At 46.8% G+C, this 12538-nt stretch overlaps 1 protein-coding gene across 1 annotated transcript; it reads left to right on the top strand.

Moving 5' to 3' along the window:
- Positions 1-2591: 2591 nt before the first annotated feature.
- Positions 2592-4489, top strand: LOC145806022 (uncharacterized). Its single transcript, XM_082901629.1, has 2 exons — positions 2592-3593; positions 3672-4489. The coding sequence occupies exons 1-2, from the start codon at positions 2868-2870 to the stop codon at positions 4407-4409; spliced, it is 1464 nt and encodes a 487-aa protein (XP_082757755.1). The 5' UTR covers positions 2592-2867; the 3' UTR covers positions 4410-4489.
- Positions 4490-12538: the final 8049 nt, after the last annotated feature.

Genomic DNA, 12538 nt, shown 5'->3' with positions numbered 1-12538 from the left:
CAGTAATAAATTTAATTTTAAATTAAAAAAATTCAACTCAACATTTAATTTATTAATGAGTGGACAAAATTTAAAATTTTAATTTAGAAAAAATAAGAGTTCCTCGTGGTTTCTTTTGGGAGAGGTCATTTTCTAAAGAAAAATGTTTTGGAATTTTAATTCTTGAATTCTAAAGTCCATTCTAATGAGTTGGCAGTGAGTCCCATCCACTGTAATGTGATATTTTAATTTTTTTTCCCTTATTATGTCATTAATATTTTATTAAAATATTGTACGGGGAGGAAATAATTCTCCTCGTATAATCCTGTTGACCAAGTCCACGCTCCTCCGTACGACGTCGCTTTGTCACCTGAAAACACAAACGTGAGCTAGCCGGCGGGTGTGTGCCGGAAACCTCTCCGATGCCTAAGTCAGAAAACTTGACAAATAGACAAAGCTCTAAGTTCTCAAAAAGATTGTGTTCAATTACCTCCTCCAAGGTGATGCTTGTGAGCTTTTATAAGTTTCATATGGCACAATCCTAGTAGGACTTGTATTTCTCCATACAGAGTCCTCCTAGGATTCAATCTCTTAAGGATAATGCTTATCCTTTTACACCCTCCCCCACTGCTCAAACCAAGTGGGATGGTTTTCTTTACGGCCGAACTTCCTTTCGACCGAAGTAAACTTGGCTATATCGAGTCACAGAAGGCCGAACTATCCTTAGCTCGGTCCTCTCCTCCAAACCTTTACTTCGGCTGCCCTGTTCAACCTTGATGCGCTTAGATCAGACTTCCAAGTAACAAGTTCTGACCGACCTAACCATTGTAAGTCACGACCGGACTAACTCTGAGATCGGCCTAACTGTGAGTTGCCTCCAGACCGGAGTAGTTTTACTCTTTCTTGGGCCGAAGTAACTTTGTCTTCCCAAGGCCGGAGTAGCTTTACATCCATGAGCCGAAGTAACATTTACTTCTCCCAGCCGGAGTAACATTGCTCTTTGGGCCGGAGTATCCTTTACGGCCTTCTTACTTAGTCCTTCGCGTTTTGGGCCTCAAAGCCCAACTTGCAGCTCGGCCCAATTTTTCCCAAAAATTACCCTCTCAATTGCCCCTTAATTCCATCTGCATAGCATGATTGGGATTACCAGTCCACTGGCCGAGCTAGTGTCGTTTTAAGCTTTTCCAGCCGAGCTAAAAAATACTTTAGCCTCTCCAGCCGAGCTAAAAACTCTCGAGTTTTAAGCCGAGCTAATTTTACTCCTGGCCATGTTTTGTCCGGTCAAAAACGTCTCTTCAATCATAATGTCTGTAACGCTTCCCATTCTTATGACACGTGGCATGTTTTGGTTGGCTAAGGACGGCTGTCACGCCGTCTTTCGTACTTCGTGAAATTTGAACAGTCCCGCCCAAATTTTGGGCTTTCTAACAAAATCAATCCCTGAGGCTAGGGTCCCCTCACTTTTGCCATTTCTCCATCTTCTCTCTCTGTGTTCTTGCTGCTCGTGCTCTTTCTTTACTGCGACAGTCTTCATCTTCAGTCCTTCCTTATTTAATTCTGGTAAGCAAATCCATTTTCCCTTCATGTTTTTGCTTTTACATTCGTTTTGTGCAACTGTATATCTAGTTTTCGTATGCTTTTGCGAAACATTTCTTCCATTTATCTGCTCTGCTTTTGTACTTTCTATGAAGAAACCAGTAGAACTTGTATGTGTATGAACTATTTTGTAGGAATCTTAGATCCAAAATCACCTAGCAACCGGACTAGAAAACTGTTTGTGTTATGTATGTGGATAGATTCTGAACATAACCGAACTAGAACTTGTAGGAATATCAGTAGTTTCTTCTGACCCACTCTAGCCAAGATAAGATCACCGAACAAGCTTGCTCATACCGAACTCGGTACTTCGGTCTATAACCGAGCTAAGATTTTGGGGCCAAGCCGGCTTTCTTAGTTCTCAAACCGAACTCAGAAAGCCGCCCCTGAGAGCTCAACCGAAGTAATTATACTGTAACCGTTTTAGGCCTTGGGACTAAACCAGCTTTCTTAGTTTCTTAGACCGAACTCAGGAAAAGCTGCCCCTAGACGTTAAACCGGTCTAAACTGCTCAAAAACCGAGCTAAGAAACCTTCTGATGAGCCAAGGTAGAACCAGCCAACTAAGCCGAAGTAGGATTTGTATATCTTGCTTATAATTTTGTAGCGCGGTCCAACGATCTGTGCTTAACCCCCTTGCTTTCTACTTTGCAGACTTAGGTTGCCCAGGCCCTCCTGCGTGTGCTCAACCGAGCTTACTGAGCCAAATTTTTGTACCGAAATAACTTATCCGTAATTTATACAACAAATGGGTAAGTATAGATATTTAGTCGAAACCCCTGGTGGCATGGCCGAATTCAGGCAGGACTACCAGATTCCTGATGATGTTCAACTGGAGTTGGCCAAGAAAGATGCTACTCCCTGGGACAATGAAGGCTTCGTCCCTTTCACCCTTCAATCAATAATTGAAACCGGACTACGGTTTCCTGTCCAACCGCTAATCTGCGAATTCCTTAGGCAGACTAGGCTATGTCCCACCCAACTATCCACCAACACATATCGTATTATAATGGGGATAGCCGCATTAAACCACCAAACCGGACTGAATCTTGGTCTGGCCGAAATATTCCATCAGTATTCCATCGGTTCAAAGAATGCTGGGTGGGTATATTACCTTAGAATTCGCCGCCGCCGAGAGAAGATAATTAAGCATACTCCGGACAAAGATCTCAATGATGATGATTTCTTTTGGGTCTCTGGGAACTTTGAGGATTTTCAAGCTCAAATTCCTGGCCGACCTATAAATTGGAAAATGGGAGAGCCTGGTAATTTTACTTCGGTCTTCTGCTTTGTATGTTATCTCGGTTGCTTAATCTGCTAGCCGAACTAACACTTGTCTCTCTTTTTTTTTTTGCAGATTTCGCCCATCTCCACTCCTTGTATAGCTATCCTAACCTCGGCGTTTTGCGAGCCGCATTTCGGGTTAAAGAAAGAGATTGGGCCAAGCTTCTAAATTTCGAACCGACCTACCGTTACAGCGGTCGACGGAAGGCAAAAGTAACCGATTTTCTTCTCGAGGAAGCACCGGAGCCGGACCCCACTTTGCCCGAGATAAGACTTGTTCCATTAACCGCTGAGGAAGAAATGGCAAAGAAGAGCAGAGTCAGGGCCCTTCTAACTTCAACAACTAGAGCCGAAGTAACACCAACTACTGAGGTGCAGCCTGCCGTCGTGGCCCTTCCTTCACAACGGCCCTCTTCGTCTCGCCCTTCAAAACGCGCCCGATCTACGTCAGCCGAACAACAACTTGTTGACGAAGTCGAAACCGTCCCCCAAAGTCCTCAACCTGCCTCCCAACCTGAACAAACTGACCGAGCCCGATCTCCGAAGTGGGCTCCGCCTTTGATCTTCAATGACCGAAACATCAAAGTCACTGATTCGGTCGTGGGTGAAAAAGACCACCAACTGGCCTTTAACCTGGCCAAAAGTGTGTGCCTCCCTAAGGACATGGAGCACCACTTGAAGCAACTGAATACCGAAATGAAATCAATTCGGTCTGTTTCCAAGTCCATGGTCTTGGTAAGTAGCTGTCTGCTTTTTCCTGTCTAAATTTTTCCAACTCTTACTTCGGTTCTAAAGGTATCTTTGCTTTGCCAGGCCTTGCAAAAGAACAATGTCACTTACCGGAAAGTCCAAGAGCTCCGCAAAACCACAAGGCAGGCGATGGCGGAAGCCGAAGCAAGGTCGGCCGAACTACAACAAGCCGAAAAGAGAATGGCCGAGCTGGAAGCGGAGAACGGCCGTCTTGCCGATCTAGTTAATTCGGCGGAAGCGGAGAAGCAGAAAGCTGCCATTGTTATGAAGGACAAGTATTTGCGGGAGCTGTTGAAGCTAGAGAAGAGAAAGGACGCCGAAATGAGCGAACTGAAAAAGAATATGGAGGCGGTCGACAAGGGGGGGTACAAGCGAGGTTTCAAGGAGGCCGAGGAGGCCTACGTCAAGCAATGCGATGCCGCCAAGGAGCTTTTCTTCAAGTGCGGCTGGAGGGCGGCTGTGGAGAAGCTCGGTCATGATCAACAGACCGAGGTCTTCAACCCTCCAGAGTACTTTATACCGAAGTCCCTTGCAGGGTACGCGGATGCCATGCAGCAGCAATTCCTTGAAGGTTCAGATACTGACGAAGATTCTGCTTCTGGGGGTACTCCAGTTGAAAACGTGGATCAGACAGATCGGCCGGAGTCCAGAGTGGAAGATCTGGCTATTGAACAGCCGAATGAAACTGTGGCTCCGGTCGATGCCACCGTTGTGACTGAAGGAGTGCTGCCGCCAGAGACCGGTCTTCCAGTAGATGCCGATGCGGTTTTCGATGCTGAAATTGATGAACTTTTCTCTTAGTTTTTTACTTTTTCTTCTTTGTAACCGAACTAAGCCCCCTTGTAATGACTTCTGTTTGAATAAAAATTTCACTTCTCTTATTCCGGTTATTGTGTGTATGCTTGGGTTTGTAATGTCTTCTATTACTCCAAGTGCTATTTCGGTTTTTGGTTGGTTAAACTATACTTACCAGCCAACCACTCCTTAGCCGATATAATTACTTCGGCTGAGGAGTACAGTGTTGGTTCGTTTCAGCCAACCACTCTTCAGCCATACACTTACTTCGGCTGAAGAGCAACAGGTGTTGGTTTATTCCAGCCAACCACTCTTCAGCCTTACACTTACTTCGGCTGAAGAGTAACAAGAGTTGGTTTGCTAACCACTCTTCAGCCTTGCACTTACTTCGGCTGAAGAGTTACGGGTGTTGGTTTATTCCAACCAACCACTCTTCAGCCTTGCACTTACTTCGGCTGAAGAGTTACAGGTGTTGGTTTATTCCAGTCAACCACTCTTCAGCCTTGCACTTACTTCGGCTGAAGAGTAACAAGAGTTGGTTTGTTCCAGCCAACCACTCTTCAGCCTAACACTTACTTCGGCTGAAGAGTTATGGGTGTTGGTTTATTCCAGCCAACCACTCTTCAGCCTTGCACTTACTTTGGCTGAAGAGTTACAGGAGTTGGTTTGTTCCAGCCAACCACTCTTCAGCCTAACACTTACTTCGGCTGAAGAGTTACGGGTGTTGGTTTATTCCAGCCAACCACTCTTCAGCCTTGCACTTACTTCGGCTGAAGAGTTACAGGTGTTGGTTTATTCCAGCCAACCACTCTTCAGCCTTGCATTTACTTCGGCTGAAGAGTAACAAGAGTTGGTTTGTTCCAGCCAACCACTCTTCAGCCTAACACTTACTTCGGCTGAAGAGTTACGGGTGTTGGTTTATTCCAGCCAACCACTCTTCAGCCTTGCACTTACTTCGGCTGAAGAGTTACAGGTGTTGGTTTATTCCAGCCAACTATTTGAAGTTAGTTTTTCCAGCTAACTTATAGTATTTGGTTATTCCGACCAAATGTCCTGCAGCCTGGATCCTTATCCTGGGCTTAGGAAGGATGTTGGTTTAATCCAGCCAACCTCTGAGTTTAGTTTTTCCAGCTAACTTGGAATAGAATGCTCGCAAAAAACTTAGTCTCTAAAGCTAACTTTTACAAAGAATAATTTGTGCTAAAAAGAATTGCTCATTTTATTGAAGGAAGAAAAAATTACACATGTTTGAAAAAGAAAAGCTAAAAGTAAAATAACTTGAGATTGGCCGTATTCCATGGCCTAGGGATTGCCTTGCCATCCTTGTCTTCTAGGTGGTATGCCCCTTTGCCGGCTAACCCAACCACCTTATAAGGACCTTCCCAATTTGGGCCTAACTTGCCGTCTCCTGGGACCAAGGTGTTTCCCATTACTTTGCGTAATACCCAATCGCCAATTTTGAATTGTCTTGGATGAACCTTTTTGCTGTATTTTTTGATTAATTCTCGTTGGTATGCGGCGATGTGGACCAACGCTCTTTCTCTTCTTTCTTCTGCAAGGTTGAGTTCTAAGGCTATGGCTTCTTCATTTAAGTCTGGATCAAAATTTTCGCTTCGAATTGTGGGGAGGCCAACTTCTAGTGGGATCACCGCTTCCATTCCATATGCTAAGGAGAATGGTGTTTCTCCTGTTGATCGTCGAGGCGTGGTGCGGTAGGCCCATAAAACATGAGGAAGTTCATCTGCCCACTTGCCTTTTGCCTTTTCTAGCCTTTTCTTAAGTCCATCCAAGACGACTTTATTTGATGCTTCTGCTTGCCCGTTTGCTTGGGGATATGCCGGTGTGGAATTGTAGAACTCTATCTTGTACTCTTCACAAAAGCTTCTAAAGATCCTGCCGTCGAACTGAGTTCCATTGTCTGAGATCAGTGCTTTTGGTATGCCAAACCGAGTGATAATATTCTGCCAAACAAACTTCTTCACATCCTTCTCTTTGATTGACGCCAGTGCTTCTGCTTCCACCCATTTTGTGAAGTAGTCTGTTGCTGCGAGAAAGAATTTTCTGCCTCCGGGTGCTGTTGGAAGTGGTCCTACTATGTCTAAGCCCCACATTGCGAAAGGCCATGGGCTAGTTAAAGGTAGGAGTTCTCTTGCTGGTTGATGTATTTGGTGTGCGAATTTCTGGCATTTTTCACACTTCTTCACATATTTTTCTGAGTCTGCTTGCATATACGGCCACCAATATCCTTGCGAAATAGCCCTGTAGGCGAGCGACCTTCCCCCTTGATGACTTCCACATACCCCTTCATGTATTTCGAATAGGAAGGCTTCTACTTTGCTGGGATGAACGCACTTGAGGTAAGGCCCAGAGAATGACTTCTTGTATAATGCCAAAGATGGAGATAGCCAAAATCGCTGCGACTTTGCCCTTATTTTGTTGGCTTCTTTTTTCTCTGCTGGTAGGATGCCGTCTTTTAGGAACAGGATGATGGGATCCATCCATGAAGGGCCTAATTCAGTGCAATATACTTCTTCTGCTTCGGGGTCTTCTATACTTGGTCTTGGTAAGAAGTCGATGAGTACTGGATGAGGGATCGATGTATCTGCCATTGAGGCCAGGCCTGCTAGCTCGTCCGCTCGGCTGTTTTCCTCCCTGCCAATTTGTTCTATCCTTACCACATCAAACTTCTTGATCTCTGTTCTGACTAACTCTTGGTACTTGGCCATTCTGTCGTCCTTTGCTTCGTATTCGCCCGAAATTTGGTTTACTACCAGCAGAGAGTCACTGTATACCATTAGTTCGGCTGCTTTCATGAAGTGTGCTGACTTGAGTCCTGCGATAAGCGCCTCATACTCTGCTTCATTGTTGGATGCTGGGAAGCCAAGGTTGATTGCTTGCTCTATAACCAGGCCGTCTGGAGAGATGAGGACTATGCCAAGCCCTGCACCATGTCGGTTGGATGCTCCATCCACAAAGAGCTTCCACATCTCTCCAACAAATAGTTTCCAGCATGTGGAAGGGTCGGACGATGCCGTGGGGTCAAGGATGGAGTTTTCTTCAAAGTCCATATTGGCTGTCTGCCCTTCGTCCTCTGTTTGAACTGCTGGTGAGCCTTTGTTTGGCTCCTCCTTGTCGTTCTTAATGTGGTCTGCCTTTGTGCTTGATGGACTACCTTCCACTAGGGGTTGCGCTATTCCGGCGTCAACTTCCGTCTCTAGTTCGGTCGATGGACTACCTTTCACTAGGGGTTGCGTTATTCCGGCGTCAACTCCCGTCCCTAGTTCGGTTGAGTTAGTCAGGTCGACTGGACAGATATGATGACTTCCAGGAGTAAACTCTGCGACGAAGTCTGCCAAAGATTGAGCTTTTATTGCGGTCTTTGGTTGGAACTTGATATCGAATTGTCCCAACTCTACTGCCCATTTCAAAATTCGCCCACTGAAGTTCGCCCTTTCAAACAGAGCTTTTAATGGAAAGGCCGTAAGGACGACTATGGTGTGGGCATGAAAGTAGTGCGCCAATTTCCTGGATGCCATCATTAATGCTAATGCTAGTTTCTCCAATGGTAAGTACCTTGTTTCGGCTCCCAACAATGTCTTGCTGACATAAAAGATGGGCAAGTGTTGTATTCCTTCTGCACGAACCAACACTGCGCTGACTGCGTGTTGAGAGACTGCTAGGTACAAAAAGAGTTCTTCACCAGGTACTGGAGTAACAAGTAGTGGTGGGGAAGACATGTATTCCTTTAAGCTTTCCAGAGCTCGGTCGCATTCTTCATCCCACTCAAACTTGGCCTTTAAAGCTTGGAAGAACGGTCGTAGCCTGTCCGACGATCTGCTTATGAACCGGTTGAGTGCAGCCGCCATACCAGTAAGATGCTGCACTTCTTTAACTGAGTTTGGTCTCTCCAACTCCTGGATCGCTTTGATCTGAGAGGGGTCGGCTTCTATACCTCGGTTGGTCACCAGGAAGCCCAAGAATTTGCCAGATCCAACTCCGAATGCGCATTTGGACGCATTGAGGCGTAGCTTGTGTTTCTTCAGGATCTGGAACATCTCGCCTAAGTCTTTCAGATGGTCATTCTCATCCTTGCTTTTGACCACCATGTCGTCGATGTACGCCTCCATTGTTCTGCCTAACAATGGTTCAAACATCTTGGTGACCATCCTTTGGAATGTCGCCCCTGCGTTCTTTAGGCCAAAGGGCATGACCTTGTAGCAATATAACCCCCTTGGTGTTGTGAAGGATGTGACCTCCTGGTCTGGTTCATGCATGGCGATCTGGTGGTAGCCTCTGTATGCATCCAAAAAGCTAAGTCGGTTATGTCCTGCCGTTAAGTCCACCAGTTGATCTATCCTTGGTAGAGGGAAGCTATCTTTTGGGCACGCTTTGTTGACTGTTTTGTAGTCGACGCAGACACGCCATTTACCATTCTTTTTTGGCACTACGACGGTGTTGGAGATCCATTTTGGGTAGTGCACTTCCCTTATCGCTCCTGCCTCCAGCAGGTTGCCTACCTCTTCTGCCACTATTTCGGCGTGGTGGAGTGCCGATCTGCGCGTGCGTTGAATGACTGGTCTGGCGGAAGGGTGGACATTGAGTTGGTGACTGATGAAGTTTGGATCAATGCCTGGCATGTCGTAAGGTGTCCAGGCAAACACTTCGATATTGGAAGTCAAGAATTCCATGACCTCTAATCTCTCAGCGCTGGACAATGCTGAGCCAAGCAGGAAGAACTTATCCGGGTTCTTCTCATCTATTTTTACCTCCACCAAGTCTTCCACCGCTTTCTGATTAGCTTCTTTGCCGACGTCAGCGAATAGTTCATTACTCTCTGGTTCTTCCACCGAATGAACGTATCCTTTGGCAGCTCGGCTTCCATTTGCTGTGGCGAAGCACTGCTTTGACATGATCTGATCGCCATAGACTTCTTCAATTATACCGGCGTCATTGGGGAACCGCATTACCTGATGGTATGATGACGCCACCGAACGCATGGCATGCAGCCATGTTCTGCCTAGGATGATGTTGTAGGTGGAGGGGACCTTCAATACCCAGAACTCCACCTGTTTTGATACACTTCCAGCTCTGACTGGAAGGATTATTTTGCCGACAGGCCACTCTGGCATGGAGTTGAATCCAATCAGGGGAGAAACTGCAGGTGCCAAGTCTTTGTCTTGCAATTTTAGTTGTTTGAATGTGTCGTAATACATGATCTCACATGAACTACCCTGGTCAATCAGAATCCGCTTGACGTCAAAATCCTTGACTCGGAGAGTGACAACCAGGGCATCATTATGGGGGCAGTAAATTCGTTCCAAGTCCTTATCCGAAAAGGACATGACGTTTGTTGCCTCTGTCCTCCCCTTCTTGATGGCGGGTTGGGAACTTAATACTTCCCTAAAGTGTTCAGCCTTCTTGATTGAACCTCTAAGCTCGCATACGCGCTCAGGTTCAAAAACTCCATGAATTACATTGATAATGCCTTGTGGTGGTGCGTCGTTTGGCATTCTGTTGGGTTGGTCATGATCTTGGGGGGCCGGTTGCGCTCCTCCTTCAATGTATTCGTCCAAGTGGCCTGCTGCCACCAATTCTTCTAAATGCTGTCTTAGGGGCGTGCAATTCTCAGTTCGGTGCCCCTTTTCTTTGTGGAAGGTGCACCGTGATCTGTCGTCGTAATTCTTCTGAGCCTCCCCAAGCTTGGCTGGCCACTTGACAAAAGGCTCATCCTTGATTTCGCTCAGAATCCGATATATTGGTTTTTTGAACACCGTGGTTATGGCAGTGCGAATTCTTAGCCATCTTTTGTCTGGGTCTTCTCCGTTATCTCGTCTGCCACGTCCGTTTTTGTTACTTCGGTCCACCGTATTAACCTTTGCTGAGGTTTTCTTTTCTGGTACCGTGGCCGCACTTGTTTTGGCTTTGGAACGTGCGCCATCTTCCTCTACCCTGATGTGCTGATGCACTCTCTCCATCAGGGCTTCCATGGTGAGGGGTGGCGTCATGGTAATTGAATCCCTTAGTCGGTTCCCTACTGGTAGGCCTCTTTTATATTGCGCAATGGCTAGATTGGTGGGGCAGTCTCCAATCTGGTTGAATGTCTCCCAGTAGCGACTGTTGTAAGATCTGAGGGTTTCTTTCTCACCCATGTCGATGGAGAGTAGCTGGTCTATCTCCACCGGTGTTTTAGTATTTGTCCGAAACCTTGTTACGAACGCTTCTGCCAATTGGGCCCAGGAGGCTATGTTGCCCTCTGGGAGTTTTTCGAACCAAGTCAAGCCTAAGTCGCCCAGACTTGATGGGAAGAGTATGCACATTAGGGCCTCGTTTCGCCTGTACACAGCCATGACTTGGCAAAAGTGGCTCAGGTGAGAATACGGATCCGTCTTCCCTTCATACGTATTGAACTTCGGCTGAAGGAAGCCTGATGGTAGGGGAGCGTTTTCGATCGCTGGGACAAACGGCGAAGTCTGTAGCCTTGCCAATGCTTTGTCCGCTGGTTCGTAGGCCGGTTGCGGTATTGGCATTCCAACCTCGACGCTTCCATGCGTTCGAGGAGCCAACCGTTGTAGGGCCGAAATTCGGTGTGGATCCCTTGCCCTGGCATCCTCCTTGCATCGTGCTTTTTCTTCTAGCACGGTTCGTAAGTCGGATGACCTGGGTAGCTCGGTTTGTCTGGATCTGGTTTGGTGTGAATGTGAAGGCCAATACGTGCTTCCTTCAGTGTATGATCTTTCGGATCTCGTCCTCTCAGACCTGGAGTGACGAGTTCTTGAAGATAAGGAGTGAGTGTCGCCTGTCCTGAGGCTTCTGCTCTCTCCTTGGGAGGGCGTAGTATTCCTACTACGATTCTCTGAGTGGCGAGGGGGCGTTTTATGCTTGCGCCCCTCTCCTGTCGCCACATCTTTAGTCTTCATCTGGTGTTTTAAAGTCTCCATGTCCGCCGCCATCCTTCGAATTAGTTCATCCTGTTCCTTTACGCGATCTTCCAGGGCTTGAGGATCAATCCTCCTCCTTTGCCTGTCGGGACTTTGAGAGTGACGAGGGCTGCCATTCCGCCTTCCCCTGCCACTCCTCCTGGAATTATGTTGTTGGGGCTCCAAGTCCGCCATGGGAGGGACGGTAGGTAATCCTTCACGCCTTGCGCCCCCTTCTGGAGTTTGTCCGTCGACGGCGGACTGCGGCAAGTCTTCAATGTGTGCCATTGAATGAGAAAAGGAGAAGCTTAGTCAAGAGGTTTTTGTTCTTGTCTGTTCTTCCCACAGACGGCGCCAATTGTACGGGGAGGAAATAATTCTCCTCGTATAATCCTGTTGACCAAGTCCACGCTCCTCCGTACGACGTCGCTTTGTCACCTGAAAACACAAACGTGAGCTAGCCGGCGGGTGTGTGCCGGAAACCTCTCCGATGCCTAAGTCAGAAAACTTGACAAATAGACAAAGCTCTAAGTTCTCAAAAAGATTGTGTTCAATTACCTCCTCCAAGGTGATGCTTGTGAGCTTTTATAAGTTTCATATGGCACAATCCTAGTAGGACTTGTATTTCTCCATACAGAGTCCTCCTAGGATTCAATCTCTTAAGGATAATGCTTATCCTTTTACACCCTCCCCCACTGCTCAAACCAAGTGGGATGGTTTTCTTTACGGCCGAACTTCCTTTCGACCGAAGTAAACTTGGCTATATCGAGTCACAGAAGGCCGAACTATCCTTAGCTCGGTCCTCTCCTCCAAACCTTTACTTCGGCTGCCCTGTTCAACCTTGATGCGCTTAGATCAGACTTCCAAGTAACAAGTTCTGACCGACCTAACCATTGTAAGTCACGACCGGACTAACTCTGAGATCGGCCTAACTGTGAGTTGCCTCCAGACCGGAGTAGTTTTACTCTTTCTTGGGCCGAAGTAACTTTGTCTTCCCAAGGCCGGAGTAGCTTTACATCCATGAGCCGAAGTAACATTTACTTCTCCCAGCCGGAGTAACATTGCTCTTTGGGCCGGAGTATCCTTTACGGCCTTCTTACTTAGTCCTTCGCGTTTTGGGCCTCAAAGCCCAACTTGCAGCTCGGCCCAATTTTTCCCAAAAATTACCCTCTCAAATATCAAAATTTATGCTCCCGATTATTACTATTTTCTAAATAT

This window comes from Camellia sinensis, chromosome 13 (assembly GCF_055761805.1).
Source record: "Camellia sinensis isolate YWXY chromosome 13, ASM5576180v1, whole genome shotgun sequence".
Taxonomy (NCBI): Eukaryota; Viridiplantae; Streptophyta; class Magnoliopsida; order Ericales; family Theaceae; genus Camellia; species Camellia sinensis.
The sequence above is the reverse complement of the archived record's forward strand: the minus strand, read 5'-3'. Positions and strand labels throughout refer to the sequence as shown.